Below are 21899 nucleotides of genomic sequence, written 5' to 3' on the forward strand. Positions count from 1 at the left end.
TGAATAATTAGTGGACATATGCACCAGTCACAGCAGTGAGACCTGTGTCATCTGTGGCAAAGGTAGGAGTGGTTTGGGGGAGTTGTGAATTTGTTATAGGAGGAAGATTACTCTTTCTGAGGCAAGGGTCAGGTCTTTGCGGGGGTGGGGGGATGTTTGTTCTTTCACAGGTTACCATCAAAGTGGGTAAAATCCTCCCTCCAAGAAAGTTTAGTTTTTAACATTTTTTTAAGTTTTAAATTAATTAATTAGAGAGAGACTGTGTGTGTGTGTGTGTGAGTGTGAGAGAGAGAGAGCGCACGCGCGCGAAAACAGGAGGAGGGACAAAGGGGAAGGGAGAGAGAGAGGGAATCTCAAGCAGACTTTGTACCAAATACCCAGCCCAGCACAGAGCCTGATCCCATAACCCCGAGATCAGGACCTGAGCCGAAACGAAGAGCTGGACGCCCCACTAAATGAGCCACCCACATACCCCCTAGTTTTTAATACTTTTTAAAAACCAGTGCCTAACTTAAATGTAACCTCGTGTATAACTTTGCCTTACTACTGTGACTCTTATGTCATTCAAAACTATCAGGCCCAGCACGGTAGAGTATTCTTGAGTTATGTGTTGCTCTGAATTATTTTATCTCAGAGTGTAAACCCTCTGAAAGAAGGCTTTTGGCTAGTCCTGCCTACTTCAGTGAATGCAGAGTGGGTGCTCAGTAAAGAGTTTGTGTAAATAAGTAGAAGTCTGGCCACATAGGAGAGAGGTAGGGTGGCTTCCTCATGCTTCTGTTGAAGATGGGTTTTGAAAGCCCTTTCACTGTCTCAGCTAGGACTATGTTGCTAGAGGTCATCTGGCTAATAACCTTTGCCTCCCCTCAGTTCAGCTGGTATTTACTTGCTTGAGGGGAAGCTGTATGTTGAAACCCCAAATATGCTGTATCTTTTTCTTACCCCTTTTGTCACTGTTTAGCAGGACATACATATCAAATGTGAATGAACCTACGTGGTCTTTCTGCTTAGATGGAATAGAGTCTCTCAATTAGGTAGGAGCTGTGAGTCATTTATTTTAAAGGTTAAATGAGCAACTTCCCTTTGGCATAACTTGAAATAAAAAATCCTAACAGCTTTAATTTCATAGAGAAGTAAAATCTTATTTTACAGATCAGCAACCTTTCCACTTTCATCAAGCTCATTGTTAAGGTTGTGAGTGTGTATATGCATGTGTACTTACCCTCTTATATTTTATTTATTTTTTTGTCTGTCTGTCTATCTATCTATCTGACAGAGAGATTGAGAAAGCAGAAGCAGGGGGAGAGGGAGAGGCAGGCTCCTCGCTGAGCAGGGAGCCTGATGCAGGACTTGATCCCAGAACCCCAGGATCATGACCTAAGCCAAAGGCAGGCACTTAACTGACTGAGCCACCCAGGTGTGTGCGCATGCATGCGTGTGTCTACATATTATGAAGGGATGCTTTGATTTGATAGGTGGTCTGTCTAGTATAACCTAAAAGCTTCATCAGATGACTGCTTCTGAACTGTCCCTTCCTGATCAGGGAGGCATACACTTTTATTTCCTAAAGTAACAAGAAAGACAAATTGTTTTTTAGGGTGGTTTCAGAAATAGAGAAGTAACAGATTTGTGGTATGGGTTGCATCTTAAAGTAAATTTTGCTGTGTGGCTGTGATTCCCTCAAAATCAAGCTTGAGGATTTGCTTTTATATAACTTGTGCAGTAAATCCTTCTACACAAATTGAGAAAATTTCTCTACACTTGAGGTTATAAGGGGTTGGGTTCTCATGAGGTCATTGTGCCAAACCTTTGTGTTTCAGGTAGCCGGTATTTTCTGGGATAAACGATCTGCTAGAAATATCCTAAAAATGTGGCTAGGAACAATGATAAATTTTACTAGGTTTACTTAGAGAAATTTTCTTGAAGTGTGTGCCTATGTGTCTAAGGAATGCACTGAGACTTCCCTTTTTTTTTTTTTTTTTTAAAGATTTTATTTATTTATTTGACAGAGAGACAGCTAGTGAGAGAGGGAACACAAGCAGGGGGAGTGGGAGAGGAAGAAGCAGGCTCCCAGCAGAGCAGGGAGCCCTATGCGGGGCTCGATCCCAGGACCCTGGGATCATGCCCTGAGCCGAAGGCAGACGCTCAGTGACTGAACTATGCATGTGCCCGTACACTGAGACTTTCCTGATGAAGGCATTAGTTTGATTTTTTTTAAATTCCATTTTAGTCACCTTTGCCCTAGATCCTGTTGTTTTGATCCTTGAGATGGTCAGTAACTAATTATACTTGTCAAGTTCTTTTCTCACATATGGCCAGGAGTGAATCACCATTTATTCCTTCAGGTAGAAATTCTCATTCCCGAATCAGTTTTGTTGAGATTTTTTTTTTAAACCCATTTTTTTTTTCAAGAATGTATTTATTTGACAGAGAGAGAGAAGGAAAGAATACAAGCAGGGTGAGCAGCAGAGGGAGAGGGAAAGCAGGCTCCCCTGCTGAGCAGGGAGCTCATCATGGGGCTTGATCCCAGGACCCTGGGATCATGACCTGAGCGGAAGGCAGACCCTTAACTGACTGAGCCACCCAGGCACCCCTAAACCCATTTTTTAAAAAATTTACTTATTTTATTTTTAAAAAAATTTTTATTATTATTTGTGGTTTTCTGTTTGTTTTTTTTTTGAGAGAGAGAAGAGTAGGGAGGGAGGGCTAGAGAGAGTCCCAAGCAGACTCTGCACTGAGCACAGAGCCCGACTCAGGGCTCAATCTCAGGACTTGGAGATCACAACCTGAACTGAAACCAAAAGTCGGACACTCAACTGACTGCACCACCCAGATTCCCCTTAACCCACTAATACTACTGGACTACTTAATTTTATTGGCAGTATGGGATTATTAGGGAGAAAGATAATGGATGTGACCCTAAACAGATTTGAGAGTGATTGTATTAATTTAGTACTTTTATTTCAACTCTCAGTATTCCTAAAATCCCCTCTTGTCTCCTCTCAGTCCTCTGCGAAATAATCTATATCCCTCAATACTTTTTCTTTTCTCCTATAACAGTCCATAGAGTTGGGGGCAGAGGCACAGGTGTCATTGTTTCCATTTAACCCATGGGGAATAATAGAGAAAGTGAGTAACAAATGGACGTACAAGGCACTGAGAAAACATGAAAATACATCTCCCCACCCAACCATTCATGTACTGTGCTGGCTTGTGTACTGATGGCATATGTATACCAGAATGTCTTGAGGGCATGGAAAAGTAGAACAATGGATTAAATTCCTTTGTCTACTTGTATCTCTCCTGTGATAACTGCATGTTTTGTTTTACATTTGTTGGCTGGGCATTTTGTAAGGAAAAACTTTTAAAGTACTTGATAGACTAACCTACCTAATATCTTACATCTTACCAAGGTATTTCCAAGCACATGGCTAGTCCTACCTGGGTAACTAATTTAGCTTTGTGCCCTTTTCTTCCAGTTACCATTGATTTTGGTTCTGGTTAAAATGCTCCCCGATGCAAATCTTAACGCAGTGCCCACCATTTATATAACTCTCTCAGAGTGACTAATATGTTCTTTTTTGTGCAATACAATCGGATTAAGCGTATCCTAGAACTTAAAAATATATGGCTGAAGTAATCTTACAAAGCATTCTTATTGGAGCTGCATAATATACATTATTAATTTGACCCATCATGGTCCATCTTAACTTTAAAATTCATTGTTTCACGTTGTTTTAGTGCCAGGTGCCATCTTTCATATTTTGACATTCTTCACATCTCAGAGTTTATCAAAATCAGGTGTAACCTGTTCTTACTTGCAGTTCAAGGAGAGATTGGTGTATTCTGAACCTTGAAATAAAACATAAGTTTAGTGACCTGGGTGGCTGAGTCAGTTAAGAATCTGCTCTGGCTCTGGTCATGAGCCCTGTGTCTTGCTCCCTGCTCAGCAGGGAGTCTGCTTCTCCCTCTCCCCCGTGCTCAGGCTCACTCGCCCCCCCCCCAAATAAATAAATAAAATCTTTAAAAGAAACAGAAGTTTAATTTTTTTAAAAAAGATTTTATTTATTTATTTGACAGACAGCCAGTGAGAGAGGGAACACAAGCAGGGGGAGTGGGAGAGGAAGAAGCAGGCTCCTAGTGGAGGAGCCTGATGTGGGGCTCGATTCCAGGACTCTGGGATCACGCCCTGAGCCGAAAGCAGACGCTTAACGACTGCGCCACCCAGGTGCCCCGAGAAGTTTAATTTTTCAAACAGCCTTTTAAATGAAAGTCATGTCTCTGCTTCTCTTATTTTGGTAAATCTCCATCAGTTCGTGCCATCAGATAATGTGGATCCTAAGCATTGTAAGGTTAGGTTTTTATAAAAAAAGCTACATGGTTCTCTCCTACCCTGCCCCCATTTATTTTCCAACTTTGGGCTTTAATTAAAAAAAAAAAAAAAAGCCTTTTAAAAATAGTGTTGATCTGAACAAAAATAGCTATTGGCTATAATTACATTTCCTTGTGAATTACTAAAATGTGCATCTCTTTTCTTATTTTCCAGGCTGGACGTAAAGAAAGAAGTGATGCGCTCAATTCTGCAATAGATAAAATGACCAAGAAGACTAGGGACTTGCGTAGACAGGTAAACTGGAAAAAATTTTTGATTGCTTTCCCAAGTTCTCACTTTTGTAATTTGGGTTAAAATTCCAATAAATACTGGGCCCATATTTTTTATTGGGGTAAAGGATGGATTTTTCACAGGAAACTGCCTGTCTCTGCTTGTTAGCTGGTAAGGTTCTAAATTGCTAATAAAATGGCTTGGGGGCCTGGAATAATACAGTCCCACTGGGATGGACTGAATAAATTAGCTGTAGTGTGAAAAGGATGTACAGGTAAGAAAATCAATATAAAATGACTTGGGGAACCTGTGACAAAACTCTGAAGGATCTTGTGGTACTGGTTTACATACAGGCGAAACAGAAATAGCAGTTATTTATTTGACTTGCCCCATTCTGATGCACCCTTGAAGTTCACTTAGATCCTTGGTGGAGATGTTTTTCCAGTACAAATACGTGTGTATAGAGATACTTCATTTGCTCAATTTTCCAAGTTAGTAAATACACAGGAAAGAATCTCTTCATTTGTTAAATAGTCCCGTTAACATTTTAGAATCCAGTTGAGTTTTAGTATTTAAAAAATTAGGGTTGAATTTACAAAACCATGTAGTAAGACTTAAAGTTGTAGTAATAGTTTCCAGACTTAGTAGAGAGACATTTTATTGATCATGTTTGATAAAAAGCAAACTTAATGATGGAATGTGTTTTTATTCATTTTCCTTCTGGTGAAGTCGTATCAGAAATGGTTATAAAGATAACTTTTTAGGTTTAAGGCTCATGGTGTGGTAACCCTCCTCAGAAAAGCCAGAAAGTACCTAATCCTGTCTTTTCATTTTCAGTCAGTCAGTTAGGCTAATTATATATGTTGCAAGGCTCTGTGTCAATTCATCCCAGAGCTGCTTTCTGTTCAGTTTTTTATTATTCCTTTAAGATACAAGCTTTAGTTTTGTAATTCCCAAGAAAAAAAGGATATTATCTTGAAACCTCAGATTTTGTTGCTGAAATGCTGTGACTATAGCATAACCATTATCTTCAGGATCATGTTTCCTATGCTGCAGATTATGTAACTGCACAGCTTACATGAAGGATCCTCACGTAAGTGCAGCCAGGCTATCATGAGCTTCCATTAAGATTTAAAAGTATAAGAGGATAAAAGCAGTCTAGTTTCTTCGTAGAAATAAAATCACATTTTTACAATTTATTTATTAGCTCCGCAAAGCCGTCATGGACCACGTTTCAGATTCATTCCTGGAAACCAACGTTCCACTTTTAGTATTGATTGAAGCTGCAAAGAATGGAAATGAGAAGGAAGTTAAGGAATATGCCCAAGTTTTCCGTGAACATGCCAACAAATTAATTGAGGTAAGTGTGTTAGCAGTTTCATTAACTATAGGTAACTTGGTGGAGTGTGGTGATTTTTTAATCACATTATTTAATCAGCCAAAAATTTTAGGGGCTCACCTAACATACAGTATGTGTAAGATGAAAGTCTTTTACCATTACTTTATATCTATGCCAAACTACCATTTTGGCCAGTTTACGTTAATTATGTGCATGATTAAATATAGATAGTCCCTGCCCTAGAAACTTAACATCTCCACTTAATGTTAATGCAAATAAAGATAGATTGTGACTTGTCTGAACTTAAAAGATACTATAGAAGGGGGTAGTGTCTAGAAGTTGGAGAAATTGCATGGCTTACATCCTGGGCTGCATCCTGGCAAATCACTTAACCTTTCTGAATTTCCATTTCTTTTCCGTAAAATGAGGATACTAATGATACCTCTCTCAGGAATATTTTGAGATCGGAAAGAGATGATCTATGTCACGTGCCTAATTCTTTGCCTGAGACATAGACTCGGTCCAGTCATCGTGTTTTAAAATTGAAGAAACATGCTGTTAATTAGATATGTTGTAACAATAGAAATCTTTCTGTAAGTGATGGTTTTGTAAGATGACAAGAAAAAAGAGAAGGGAATTGCTGTTTAATTTCCAGGTAGGTCAGGCTTGCTACTTACTACCTTTTGATAAGTGAACTTTCATTATTATTTATTTCATTTTTAAAAATTGACATATAGAAAGCACATACTCAAATTATTTGATTTTGTTACCTTAATGTAAAGCATCAACATTTGGAAAAGATATTCCATAGACCATTTGGTAAGGTGGTCATTATGTAAGAATAGAAAATGGGCCTTATGTAAACTGTGTGTCTTGTACATTTGGATTTATAGTGACTTTAGGCCAGGTTAATGCCATAAAAATATTCCAAGGAAAACATCAGTAATCACATTAAATGCATTACTAATTTTACGTCAGGTTTTCTTTGACCATTAAATGTTACTTTGACCTGAATTGATTATGTACAGAATACATAGGTCAGTCTTTTTTTTTCTTTTTTCTTTTCTTTCTTTTTTTTTTTTTAATTTTTATTTAGGTTCTAGTTAGTTAACATTCAGTGCAATATTGGTTTCAGGAGTAGAATTCAGTGATTCATGACTTACATAAAATAGGCATTGCTCATCATAACAAGTACCCTCTTTAATACCAGTCACCCATTTAGCCCCATCCCCTACCCACTGCTTTCCTTCAACCCTCAGTTTGTTTTCTGTCCTTAAGAGTCTCTTTGGGTTTCTCTCCTCCACCCCCACCCCCTAATATGTTCATCTGTTTTGTTTCCTAAATTCCATGTATGAGTGAAATCATATGGTATTTGTCTTTCTCTGACTGACTTCATTTAACATAATACACTGTAGTTCCAACCATGTTGCAAATGCAAGATTTCATTCGTTTTGATGACTGAGTAATATTCCTCTGTGTGTGTGTGTGTGTGTGTGTGTGTGTGTGTGTGTGTGTGTGTATCACATCTTTATCCACTTCTCAGTCAATGGACATTTGGGCTCTTTCCATATTTTGGCTATTGTTGATAATGCTGCTATAAACATCGGGGTGCATGTACCCCTTCTGTGTTTTTGTATCCTTTGGGTAAATACCTAGTAGTGCAATTGCTGGGTCATAGGGTAGTTCTATTTTTAACTTTCTGAAGAAGCTCCATACTGTTTTCCAGAGTAGCTGCATCAGTTTGCATTCCCACCAACATTGCAAGAGGGTTCCCCTTTCTCCGCATCCTCACCAACACCTGTTGTTTCTTGTGTTGTTAATTTTAGCCATTCTGACAGGTGTGAGGTACTATCTCATCACGGTTTTGATTTGTATTTCCCTGATGATGAGTGATGTTGAGCATCTTTTCGTGTGTCTATTAGCCATCTGAATGTCTTCTTTTTATTATTATTTCAAAGATTTTATTTATTTGAGAGAGAAAGAGAGTACAAGTGGGGGGAGGGGCAGAGGGAGAAGCAGGGAGTCCGATGTAGGGCTCGATCCCAGAACCCTGGAATCATGACCTCTGAGCCGAAGGCAGCCGCTTAACTGACTGAGCGACCCAGGCACCCTTTATTTTTGTTATTTTTAAAGATTTTACTAATTTATTAGAGAGAGACCAGGGGGAGTGGCAAAGGGAACGGGAGAAGCATATTCCTCACAGAGTGTGGAGCCTGATGTGGGGCCGATCCCAGGACCCCAAGATCATGATGTGAGCTGAAGTTAGACTCTTAGCTTACTGAACCACCCAGGCGCCCCAGCCATCTGGATGTCTTCTTTGGAAAAGTGTCTGTTCATGTCTTCTCCCCATTTCTTAACTGGATTATTTGTTTTTTTGGCTGTTGAGTTTGATAAGTTCTTTATAGATTTTGGATACTAACCCTTTATCAGATATATCATTTGCAGATATCTTCTTCCATTACATAGGCTGCCGTTTAGTTTTGTTGATTGTTGCCTTTGCTGTGCAGAAGCTTTTTATCTTGATGAAGTACCAGTAGTTCGTTTTTGCTTTTGTTTCCTTTGCCTTCGGCAACGTGTCTAGTAAGAAGTTGCTGCAGCCGAGGTCAAAGAGTTTGCTGCCTGTGTACTCCTCTAGGATTTTGATGGTTTCCTGTCTCGCATTTAAGTCTTTGATCCATTTTGAATTTATTTTTGTTCCTGGTGTAAGAAAGTAGTCCAGGTTCATTCTTCTTTGTGGTGTTGTCCAGTTTTCCCAACACCATTTGTTAAAGAGAACGTCTCTTTTCCATTGGATATTCTTTCCTGCTTTGTCAAAGATCATTTGACCATATAGTTGTGGGTCCTAGGTCAGTCTTCTATTCAAGTTAATGATTCATTTGGAATTAAAATCAGAGGAGTATCATTTTATGTTTCCATTAAGCATAATTTTATTCACCATAGTCACATGATAGCATGAGGTATAACCTCCAGATGTACGAAGATTGTCTTTAGGAAGCCAACCTCCTGTAAGTAGCCTACATATTAGAAAGTATGCCTGTAAGGCAGAAAGCAAGGGCACTGTCAGCCCAAGGCCTAGGGTAACAGGTACCGGAAGTGGCATGAGAAAGGGCCTTGTCTCTAGTGCTGGAGGGCTCTTTATTCAGAACTACTTTGTCATCCTCATCCAACACAACTGACACTTCCTGAGCATCTGCTGTGCAACCAGGTGTATGCAAATACAATGCATTTTCCACAACAGCATTTCTTGGTAAGGAAATTGAGGCTCAGAGAGGTTAAGTAACTTGCCTAAGGTCCTCCAGCAGTGAGGGCTGTGCCTTTTGAGCTTGCTAGCGTAGTGAACAGTGAGAAGCATCATATGGACCTGATGGCTCTGGAGACCTTGCTTTAGGAGTATTGTCCGTGCTTCTACTTTTATTTCATTCTGAACTATACTAACCAAAGGCCGCTTTGAGTTTAGAGTTTGGTATTGCCTATCACAACTCAGTTCTGACCCCTGTCTCACCCCTGTCAACCCCCCCCATACTTACTATATATGTATTAAATGACATCCTTTTTATTGCTTGAGGCATAACTAAAGGGTTTGTAGTACTACTCTCAAACAGTTGAATTGCATTTATGGTAATAGAGATACTAGGATATATAATTGTATATGTGCTTAAAAAAGGAAATGAGTTTTTAAAGTGTTGTAGAAGCCTGAAATTCTTAACTCAAGGCAGAACTTTACTCTTCAGTGACAAGACTTCTCTACTTTTGTATTATGATGAGCACTGAATTAGTCAGGGACTTGTTTTTAAACAAAGGTGAAATTCCGCATTTTGATTGTTTTGTTAATCTCTTTACTTCTTTTTGTTGCATTAGTTTCCTCTTAAGTTGGAGTAAATGTCAGCTGACTTTGGTTTTTGTGGCCTTTTGCAGTTATTCCTGGGGGTTTAGGAGAAGTAAGAGAGGGTGGGGAAATTGAGTGGGGCTAGTGGCGCTGGCAGGAAAGGAGGGGCTCAGATTCTGTAGCCCCTGAGAATTCTGCCAGATAGGTTTGACTTTTTAAAATTCTGCAGTAAAAAATAAATAAGATAAAATAAAAGGAAATACTGAAGTAAAATTTTGTGCTGACCATCTGCAGTTAGCACAGACCCCACAGGTAAAGGGCATGATCCCCAACAAGGTTGCTGTCACTGTAGATGCAAGCTGCCACATGCTCTTCTGACCCAAGTGACTTTACATTCAGGAGTTCCCATGAGCCCCCTCACATGACTGCTGCACTTCAAATGCCTGCTGCAAGTTTGGAGGCTCCCCAGGCTGCCCAGACTTCTGACCAATTGGCTACAAATTTGGGGGCTTCCCATGGCCCTCTTGAGGTCTGATAATGTGCTGGAACAACAACTAGAACTCAGGAGAGTGCATACTTAAGGGCCCACCAGGAGTTACCTCATTAGCACAAACTGTCAGGCCCAATAATGAATAACAAAGATACTCTTATCATTAATGGAAGCAATCTCAGGGGTATGGAAGTTTCCTTCCAGGAAACCAGGACAGAGACGGGACATTTTTTATTACACAGCACCTCCCCATCTTGAAGGAACTGGAATGCCTGGTTTTCAGGTAGATGGCCATGCTGCCATAAAGCCACATAGAATAGAAGAGGTAAGACGGGGCTGGTGGTTGTTTTCTGCAGCTTTACTCCGTCCTGTTTGTGGGCATTTACCCAGTGCCTTACCATTTTTCTTATCTGGTTCTTCTTGCATTGTTCTTCTTTTCCCAGGAGGTTCTCCCCTTTGGGAGCTAGGTTTTCTGTTCTTTAGGAATTGGGTCCATCTCTTCACAGTGAGTGGTTTTCTCATTCTGGTATGTAAATCCCCCTTCTTTGTGACATCCATGTATTGTTACTTACCTTTTCTTGGACTGCTTCTGTTAGGGGGACTTTGCTGGGTTCTCTGGTTGTCAGGAAAGGGAAGCCACAATCTCCTTCTCTGAAACTGCCTCTCTCTTTTTTTTTTTTTTTTACTGCTGTGCACATGTGAATTGAGAGGAGCTGTCAGTGTAAACACACACCTGATTTCAAAGATATGGTCAAAGATATGGTATGGGAAAAGAATGTATAATATCTCATTAATTTTTTTAAATTGATTACATATTAAAATGTAATATCTTGGGATTAAAAACAGCAAATTAGGAGCACGTAGGTGGCTCAGTCAGCTAAGCATCTACCTTCACCTTAGGTCATGGTCCCAGGGTCCTGGGATTGAGTACCAGTCAGGCTTCCTGCTCAGTCTCATTCCCCCCCCCCCTCTCAAATAAATCTTAAAAGAAAAAAAAAAGAGAAAGAATGAGAAAGAAAGACCCCAGCAAATTATTTTTGCTAATTTCATTGTTTTTAGTGGCTACTCAAAAAACTTTAAATTCCTAGAACCTTACAGCTTGCCACTAGAAATCATTCTTAGCATATGGTTGGCCTTTCAGTCTGTTCAGAATCCCTTTATTTCTGTCTTGCTCTCTGAATTATCTAGATAAAACATGTCTACGTTATTCCCTTATATCCTTTTTGGTAACTTCCATGATCACCCCATTAACATTGGGATACCTATAGGAAGCATAGTTTATATTCTAGCAGCAGCTGTGTGGATTCCAGTTGCCTGTCTGCTTCCCACAGGAGATTCTGTTAATGTACTGTCCAGTAATTTCTTTTTTTCTTTTTCCAGTTTTCCCCGTGAATATTTGGGTGCTGCTCTATATCAGATATCAACTCTGTGGGCTTAGACTCACTCCCCTCACATCTGATCGCTAAACCGGGTAGTCTGATTTATTGAGTGTTAGAAGATGTGCTCTTCCGCACTGAAGTGAAGCCAGACTTCTTCCCAGAACCATTTGGGGATGCTGTGAAGTTGTTGCGGTAGGGATCTAGACTCAACACAAAATTCTCATCGGCCAGAGTTTGTCCAGGGTTGCTCTCTGGCAACAGTGCTTAGGCTCATTTGCCCATTTGCTCATATCTCAGTATTAGAGATATTACAAGAGTTTTTGAGAGCATCCCTATGGAGCAAGATGCCTGAGGAGTAAAAAAAGTGCCAGTTTAGGTAGGTGTGGTTTTGGGACACTGCCATTTAAAAATACAGTTTTAAAAAAATTATAAAAGAAATATGAGTTCATTTTAGAGAATTTGGAAAATAAAAGCACGAAGAAAATAATATTTCGGAGTAGATTTATACTTTATATGTGGGTTGACTTTTTAAAAAAATATATAAAACAGATATATTGATTTATTTTTTGAGGCAAATGATATCATAATTTGTTATGATGTAATGTGTTTTCCTCCTGCTTGCCATATCATAGCCGTTTTATTGTATTACAAAGTAGTCATTTGTAGTATTTCTATTGATTGCATACTGGTCCATTTATTTAACTAGTCCCCTACCATTAGGCATGTAGGTTATTTAGGTTGTTCTAGTCTTTCATTATTACATGTAATGTTTTGATAAAAACATCCTTGTTTTTTGTTTTTTTGCCACCATTCCACCCAGTTGTTCTAGCCAGAAATCAAGGAGTCATCCTTGGTTCTTCTCTTCCCCCCTCATGTTCCATATTTAAGCTATAAGTCCCCATATCATTTTCTTTTCTTTATTCCATGGTCACTTCCCTAGTCCAAGCCATTCCACCTCACTGGACTTCTGCCACTGACTCCCAGCTGATTTTTGTGCTGCACTCTTGTCCCTCTCTAGTCTCTTTTTTGTAGAGCAGCCAACATGACCCCTTTAAATCAGATCACATCATTCTTTTGCTTCAGGACCCATTCAGCTGTGGCTTTCTAGGCACACTTGAGATAAAATCCTAAAACTCACATTCTTCTTCCCTTTTTCTTCTTCTTCCTTCCTCCTCCTCCTTCCTCTTCCTTGTCCTCGTCATTGTCTTTTTTCAAGATTTATTTACAGAGATACAGCATGTGTGCACATGAGTGGGGGCAGCTGGGGAAGGCAGGGACAGAGGCAGGAGGAGAGAAAGAATGTTAAGCAGGCTCCACGCTCAGTGCAGAGCCTGACGTGGGGCTTGATCTCATAACCCTGAGACCATGACCTGAGTAGAAACCAAGAGTCAGATGCCTAACTGACTGAGCCACCCAAGTGCCCCCTGAAACCCACATTAACTGTGGTCCATAAGGTACCCTGCCTGCCTTTCCAACTGCTTCTCATCTTTCTCTTTTTCTTTTTGTGCTCTGCCCCCACTTTTAAAAAACATTTTCCACATGAACACTTGGGTGCTGCCTTTGTATGGTAGCTGCTCCTTGGTGTTAGATGTGCTCCTCTCACATGTGATCCCTAAACTGGTGGTCTGATTTATTGGTTGTTAGAAAATGTTCTCTTCAGCACAAGTGAAGCCAAACATGTCACCACCTTACATCCTCTGCACTCCCTGGGCCCTCTGCCTGGAATGTTCTGTCCACTTATCCTCCCAACCCACGGGCTTTTGCTCAGATGTTTCCTCTGCATTGAGGCTCTCCTGGATCCCTCATCCCTTCCATTCCACCTTCTACCATTTTTTTTAAAACCCAATCACCTGTTTTATAGCCTCCATAACATTTTTTACTATTTGAAATTATTAGGTCTGTTTCGTTTTCTTATATTTCTGTTCCCTACCGCATACTGTAATAGAATGTAAATTCATCGAGAACATGGGCCTAGAACAGTGCCTGGAACATAGTAGGTACTCACTTAACTACTAGATGAATGAATGTACTAGTTCTCAGGTAATAAACAGTGAAGTTACTGAGGTGCTCAACCTTCCGATTCCTGGTCCACTGTCCCCCAGGATTCTCATTGACTGGTCTCAGGACTGGACTTTGAGAAATGGCAGAGATATATGTTGTGACTGAACATCATTGATATTGAGTCTGAGTATTTGTAATGTTTATGCAAAAGAGCATCATAATGCATCATTCTGTATTATATGTTCATGAGGGGATGAATTGTAAAATTTTTGGGGATGTGAAGATGAAGGAGAAAATTTGGAAACTTTTCAAAGATGAGGTCACATTGATTTGAGAAATATTTTTGTTTGTTAGCACAGAGCTTTCAAAAACCTATAGCAAATTTTCTATAATTGAGGGAGAAAAACAGTTGTGATAGTTTCTTAAGACAGATATTTATAGTGTTCCTGACATGTCCCAGTCACTGTTCTAAGCACCAGGGAGGTAGTAATAAGTGGAACAAAAACCCCCACCCCCATTAAAGTTATGTTCTACTAGAGAGAGGGGGAGACCATCAAAATAATATATAATCTGTTTATTTTGTATAATGTGATACAAATGACGCTGACATGATATGTGAACCAAGTTATCCATTTTATCAGCTTTCTAAATGGAAGCTGAGCTAAAGCTGTTATTTAAGTAGCATTTTAATACATGACCAAAATAAAATTGGAGCAGATGTGTTGGCACTTGCTAACTTGGTTTTTGGAAGTCTTATTTATTGCTTTAATAGAAATACTTTCTTTCCAAACCAAGTAAAATAGTATAAAAAGGTTATGCTTTAATTTGGGGTATCATGTAAAGTTGCTTCAAATATAGAAATAGTTTCTGAGTAGTATTAGAGATAACACCCACTTACAAATGGAAACCTTTTATGGTGCCTTTGTATATCACATTATGGAAATACAAGATTAATTTCAAGAATAAAAACCATATACTGACTCTTAAGGTTTTATAAACAGAAGCAGATTTCTCCACTCCCTCTATGTGCACACAGTTAGTGTCCAGAAGTCTGTGTGGGGCTGGCTGCCGATTGGATCCTCACTCAGTTACGCTCTGTTTTATTTGAAAAAGCATATAATGGAGTGTTTGAGGTGAAGTTGTTCTTAACTTATTTTCTCAGGTTCTGGCTAGGACCTCTGCCTATCTCATACCACATTTGTCAGTGGAATGAATCCATTACCAAGAGGTATCGAAGTCCCTTGTTTTATGTGACAGATGCATAGAGGTTATGTGTCCCCAAGGTCAGTGAGTAATAGAGCAAGAGCTGAGGGTCATTACTGGTGAGCTGGGTGACACTTCTTTTCACGGTTTTCTTCTGCTATGCAGTATAGCACTGAGGGCTTTTCTTTCAGGGCAAGGCTGTGCTTCTGGGTAATGATAACACCTTTTATACTTGACTCTTTCTCCCATATCCAGTTAATGATTTCTTTATGTTGCTCTTCAATTTAAAGTGTACTGAGGTAAAAAATTTATTTTGTCAGAAATATTAACCGTTTTGTCAATAATGCAACACCCATGTGTCCTTTTTAATTGCTTCATTCTTTGCCTACCTCCTTTGGCTGTGAGCAGCTTAATAGCTAAGGAGCAATCCGTTTCCCTTTTAATTTTGCTTTCTTCTGAGTTCTTTTTCAATTTCATGAATCGAGAGTGAAATAGGGAAAATGCCATTCATGAAATCTTGCCTGTAAAAATTATGTATCACTTAGTATTGCTTTCCCCTCAGCCCCAGACCTTGCATTAAAATGGGCCTCTTATTATAATGAACTCGCTACAATAAGATAGTATCTTGTTCATTGTTTTGTGTATCAAGAACCAAAAAGTAGGGCGCCTGGGTAGCTCAGTCAGTTAAGCGTCTGCCTTCCGCTCAGGTCATGATCCCAGGGTCCTGGGATCCAGTTCTACATCAGGCTCCCTGCTCAGCGGGGAGCCTGCTTCTCCCTCTGCCCCTCCCCACACACTTGTGTGTGTGCACACGCTTGTTCTCTCTCTTTCTCTCTCTCTCTAAAAGGAATAAATAAAATCTTAAAAAAAAAAAAAAAGGAACCAAAAAGTAAATGTTAACTGGTATGCTTTCGAGTTGGATTATCATTACTTGTTGCATTGCCCTGTGCGCCACCCATACCCCAAAGTATTTCCCATTATCCAGGACGTTATTGGCTTGAAAAGTGTATTTTTACTGCAGATTGAATGATCTGCATTATCACTTACGTTCTGTGGTTTGCAGCTAGTGCACAGTGAAGTAGCCTTGAGGAAGGCTCTGTAAGGAGCATTTGAATTGAACACTGACCTTATATGATCCACCTGTGACATCTTCAGTATTTTCTCTGTGCTTCTGTATAATACTATAGACTGAAATTCTTGTAAATAGGAAATTAAATGAAGCTTCAGTTTTCTAGGACTGAAGTATGTTTAAAGAAGTTGGTGTTCTTGGGGGGAATGCTTTTGGATTCCAAAAGAATTTACTAAGCCTGTTGAGCTTGGTCTTCCCACATTTTCAAAGGTCTGTAAGTGAGTCTGTAAAACAGAAGTGTCTTGCTGTACTGTTTTAACACCTCGTACCCAAAACAAGCGTTTTTGGCTGAACTTAACCATTTAGTCAAATTTTGGGATCGTCTGGTGAAGGCAGTAGATGAACATTGTTCTCAAGGAACACCAGGATTCTTCTTTTCTCTTGGAACATTGGTAGAAATGACAGAGGAAGTACTGCCCAGTCTTCATCCTGCTTCAGAAGAGTGTCGGCCCTGCTGTTTGCTCCTCAGTAGAGCTGATGAACTGCTGTTTAGGTAGGCACTCTTTCTATCTGTACTGATTGATAGATTATTCAGGCAGTTAGATAGAAATAGGGAACTTTTAAAGTGGTCTGTATGATAACCAAGTAAATGGAAATGATTACTGTATCATCTGGGTGGTGATTTACTATGAAAGCCTTTAAAAAAATAGCAGATAGCCAAGCCTTTTAAAATAGTTTATGGTGTTTTAATAAAGTCACAGTTTCTAATCCTGTTACTAGAGATGCTTATATTTATATCCAGCCTCTCCCTAAATTAGATTTGACATGGCTTATTTCAAATAAGAACATACTTGATAAAATAAGGTGGATGTAGAAAATAAGGACCTAGGAAAAGAATAATAGACCATTTTGAACTGTATTTACCTTGGCCGCATTTGGATTTGGCATGGAACTTCCTGGTAGCAAGAGGGAAAGGATGAAACAATCAGTTGTGTAGTTCTTGTCTTTAGAATGGAGGGAGGATACCCATTTATTCATGGGAAATAAGCCTAACCTAAAAATGTGAAAAGAATTCTTACATGGAGATTTTACATATTTATATATAAAGGTCATTTAATGATTAGAGTCCTCAACATTTTAATGCCTAATACAGTGACAGATTCCACATGATTTTCTTTTTTAAATTCTGGTCATTTCTGTCTAAAAAGGCAAGGTCATAGCATTCGATTGCCACTGAGTTGAGATGCAAACAGCTGTGATCTCGGGAGGGGTCTAGCATGTGGCCTGCAGCCTCCCAGTGACAGTATTGGGGAGGCTGGAGGGCTGAGAGTCAGGTGCTTCCTTCTCATCGTCCCAGTGTGTAGCTTTCTTCTTTCTTTTTTAAAATAGTGTACAACCTTTGTTTATGTTTTAAATGTATTTTATAAAGAGCATATGTTTACTTATTGTTACTCAGTTTAGCAGGGTTTTTTTTCCCAGTTAATTAAAGTGTTTTGTACTTATACATTTCATTACCGTTATGACATGTGGATTCATTTTTACCATTGCATTTTGTTCTCTTTCTCGTTCTTTACCCTCTGTTTCCATCCTTCCTTCTCTGTTTCTAATTATCTTTCCTCTTTTGGATTGATTGAGTCCTCTCACCTCCTATTTTTATCCCCTCTTCTTTGGAAGTGGTAAACTCTGTTTTATTAGTAGTAACTCTGAATGTTATAGCATGCATGTTTAACTCAGAGGTTGAGATTAATCAGTATCTTTCCTCTTTCTGAAACAATGTCAGAATCTTAAAATGATTTAACTTCCATCATTCTCCAACTTAAATATCACTATTGTCCAGTACTTTGGTTCTTTTAAGTTTTAGCCCCATTAGTGTTGCTGTATTCATTTTTTCATGCTTAAAATTTACCTGATACATTATTTTCATTGCTTCTCACTTCTTCTTGCATGTTGTCAAACCTTCTATCTGGAATTACTTCCCTTTTTCCTGAAGCATTTTTGTTATAAACTTCTTTAGTCAGGGTAGGAAACATCTGTCTGGAGTAAATACAGGTGGTTTTTGGTTTTGTTTGTCTTAATGTCTTTATTGTGCCCCAAATCTTGGGGAAAAAATTTCATTGAATGCATGTCCTAGGATGATCTCTCCATGCCCCTCCCCCCACCAAGTGATTTGAAGATACTTTTTCCCCATCTCTGGATTCTAATCGTTGCTGTTGAGAAGTCAGCCGTCAGTCGTAACTGAGCTTACTTGGTGAATAGTGTGTACTAACTTTCTGGCTGTTTTAAAAATCTTGTCTTTGTTGTTGTAAAGCTTCACTAGTATGTCCAGGTATGGATTTCTTTTCATTCACCCTGCTTAAATTTGTCTTCTCAAATCCGAAATTTATATTTCATCCACTCTGAAAAGTTTTTAACCAAAATCTGTTTCACTGTTGCTACTCCCTCTTTCTCTGTCTTTCCTTCTGAATCCTTCGTAGTTGAATAGTAGTCTCTTTCAGTCTGATTGCACATCTCTTAATTTCGTGTGTGGTTTCCATATCATGAAAATTTCTTGGTTTTCCTGAATAATTTCTTCCATTTAACTTCACAGGTTAGTAATTCTCTTTCCATTAGTGTTTAGTCAGTATTGCTTTAGACTTATAGAAGTTGTGGAAGTTATTAATTTTCTCTTTAAGTTCTAATTTGGTCCTTCTCCAGTATGCCTAGTCATTTTTGAGTGTATTTTTCCTCTGTAGACTTTCTCTTATTTCTGTTAACATAAGAAACATATTTTTTAATACTCCAGTTTTGGTCATTTGAGTATCTGCCATCATTATGGATCTGATTACACCATTGTTTTGCTTACTCCTGCCCAAGATAGCTTATCTCCTTGTGTACTTCCTGCATTTTTTATTGTAAATTCACATTCCTGAAATTTTGCTTATGAGAATTCTTTGTGGCCTGGGTTTAGATTACCTTCCATCAGGGAAAATTTCCACTTATATTTGTTTTTACCAGTTGCTTAGGGATACCACTAACACATGACTAGATTAGAGGCATTTACCTCTTCAGGGCCATGGTATTATTGTTCTATTAAAAACCCAAATTCTGATCAGTCTCTTACCCCATTTCTCTATTCCCCACCCATGTATAAATGGTGTTTTCAGTGCTTGCTTTTTCCTCTTTGAATTTCTGCTTTCTCATATCTAGCCTCTGATAACTTTCCTTAATTAATTACCTGTTTAGCCCTGCATTAAAAACAACAACAAGGTTTTTGAGGTATAAATTACATACTATAAAATTTACCCTCATCCCTTTTAACTCTACAGTTCAGTGATTTTTTTTTTACTACATTTACAGAACTATGCAGCCATTACTTAGAATTTTTCTGTCATCCATGCATGCGTCATCTTTTGGTGGCTTATCCTCTGTTCCGTCATCATTACCCTTGTGGATTTGGGAGTAACTGGTAGAAGTTTGGGTGGTTCTGAAATTTATATGATGTGCAGTTGGCATCTCTTACTTAATGCATGACAAGTTTAGAAAGTTGAGTTACTGTTATTTTGTACTTTTTTTTTTGAGAGTTCAGACTCAGCCATTTTAAAGAGGAAAACTTACGTGGTAGCTTGACCCAAAGCCGCAGTGGCAAGTAATTTAGGTTTTGAGCTTCATCCTCGTCAGCATTACGGTTGTAGTATCACTAAATAGACCTAATAGCTCCCTTTTCCAAAGTTCTTCTCACTTGTTTTACTCCCACAAAACGGGTATAGGTTGTTAGGTCATTAATAAAGGAGTAATTTATTACCAAGAACAAAAAGAATCTTAACTTCCTTCAGATGCTCCAGAGTAAGGGGCAGTGGAGCAGCTCAGCCAAATATGAATGAGAAGCAGGTACTCAGGGCAGTGGGAAACAACTTGCGTTTGAGTTTAAACACATTTCAGCTTCATTTAAAGTCATCAACACATGTATAATAGAGAAAAAATTGTCATAATGGGATATTTTTCCACTACAGAATGACATAAATTTTATTTCAGAAAAGAAAATCTAGTATAAAGGTAGAGTTTTCCTAAATGTGTGAAAAGTTGTCTTTTCTGTAATGTGCAGAGGTCATGTTTGTTGACTGACACAGCCTGGCTGTGAGGCTTTTTGTCTTTCTCCACAGCACAGATTGTTACTGCACTACTGTGGAAACCAGCAAAAATCCAGGGCTGGGTTTTTTTTTTTAAAATCAGGGAGTTGCTGGTTTTCTGAAATGTTCTGCTCTTCTACCAGGTCCAGTTTTACATGGTGGAGGCATAAGCCATGCAGGAGGCCTTCATGATTTCAAAGGGTGGTCATAGTATCAGTCTTAGCCCACATCTTGCATTAGCAGGAATGAAAGACGTTTACGTTGTTAATACACAAGTTACTGTGATAGAGATACAGTCACTTATTCTCAGAACAAATCTAGAGGTTGTGTGCAGTGCTCTGCCAGGTTCTCTACAAGTTAGCTGCTCCAAGTATTTTTAATTCAAACTTCAGAATCTTCTTCAGTCTCAGTATTAATTGTTTTCCCAAATTTCTAGAGCCCCAGAAGGAGACATCTAGGAAGCCCCTCCTCTCACCCTCAGCTTTCACTGTCTTCAAGCCTGGCACTAGTGTATGAGGTTAGCCTCTCAGCCTCCCAGAGAGCTACGGTTGAGATGTTGCGTTTGCACATTTGTCATTGTTAGAAGTGAGTAGCCCTGTCCCTGGAGGGTGAATAGAAGCTCATTCATCTGGAGAAGACTGTCAGTGACAGGCGCCCGCTTCCTCCTCCCCAGCCAGGCAGGGTGGCCTCCTGAAACGGGCAGTGTACTCTTGTAGAGCATAACTGCTTCAGCAGTACGTCAGAAACCATTTTAAGTAATGATTTAAAATAAAGAACAAGTCTTCCATAACTTTTGTTTTGTTAGGTTTTGTATCAGGAAACAGGAAAGATGGTTTACAGAAGTTAGCCATTTCAGCCTTAGCCACACACCTCTCTCAGGTATCTGATCTGCAGTGGATGTTAGTTTACATAATCTTTGTTTCTTAATTTAAGTATTTTTCTGGGTTTTACAGATTCGTAAAATTGGGAAAGTATAAATTGAAATAAAATTGTGGTAGTTGTGACTAGAGAGTAGAGGATAGAAACACAGTGACAGACCTTCCTGAATTTAACACTTGGCTTGCCTCCCAAATGGCAGGAGTGGGGCGGGGTTGCTGGGTCTTAGTATGCTCACCTCACCTCACCAGGAACCTCTGTTAGTCCCAAACTGCTAATTCAGTGATGAACCTCAAATTTTGTATTTGTGTTTTAAAATGCCTTCTTAAGGATTGAAGCAATAGGAATTATAGATTATGAACACATCTGATTTAAGCTTTTTCCTTCACTGTAGCATCATAAAATGCACATTTGAGGGATAATGTTTTTTAAAAGTTTTATATTCTACAAAATAAGGTTTTGGTCATGTTTTACAATGACTTTTTTTTTAAGAGAGAGAATGGGGGAGGGGGAGAGAGAATCTTCAGCAGACTCTGCGCTGAGCATGTGGCCTGACTCGGGGCTCCATCCCACAACCCTGAGATCATGACCTGAGCCAAAACCAAGAGTCGGATGCTTAACTGGCTGAGTCACCCAGGTGCCCTTGCAGTAACTTTTAAACAAATAGAAGTCTACAATCAGCTCTATCTGTATCATCATGAAGACCAGTGTCTCTTTGCTCAGATCCAGATGATGCTAGAGAGTGGAATTGTAATCTTTAGGGGGAGTATAAATGTTACTTCTTTATGGGATTTTGAAGTCCCCTAAACATTAAGGATCGACTTAATTTTTCACTTCCTTACATGTGATGTTTAAATTGCACGTTCTTTTGTTTCTTCTTATGGTTAGGCATTGCAGGATTCTGATAGCAGTCTTAGAGAAAGCTGCTAATCCCCAACCATACTACTGCAAACAACAGTCGTAATAGTATGTAATTTTTCTTGTGCCTTTATGTGCTTACGTTGGGTGGA

The 21899-nt window shown here is 39.1% G+C and overlaps 1 protein-coding gene across 3 annotated transcripts in view; it reads left to right on the forward strand.

The window, feature by feature from the left end:
• The window catches only part of CTNNA1 (catenin alpha 1), a 300857-nt gene that overhangs the window by 247267 nt on the left and 31691 nt on the right, over positions 1–21899 (forward strand). For all 3 annotated transcript variants that reach the window (XM_044387443.3, XM_026508084.4, XM_057307159.1), the window contains exons 8-9: positions 4544–4624; positions 5808–5960. In XM_044387443.3, coding sequence (XP_044243378.2) covers positions 4544–4624; positions 5808–5960 — 234 coding nt within the window. The remainder of the gene's footprint in view (positions 1–4543; positions 4625–5807; positions 5961–21899) is intronic.

This window comes from Ursus arctos, unplaced genomic scaffold (assembly GCF_023065955.2).
Source record: "Ursus arctos isolate Adak ecotype North America unplaced genomic scaffold, UrsArc2.0 scaffold_5, whole genome shotgun sequence".
NCBI lineage: Eukaryota > Metazoa > Chordata > Mammalia > Carnivora > Ursidae > Ursus > Ursus arctos.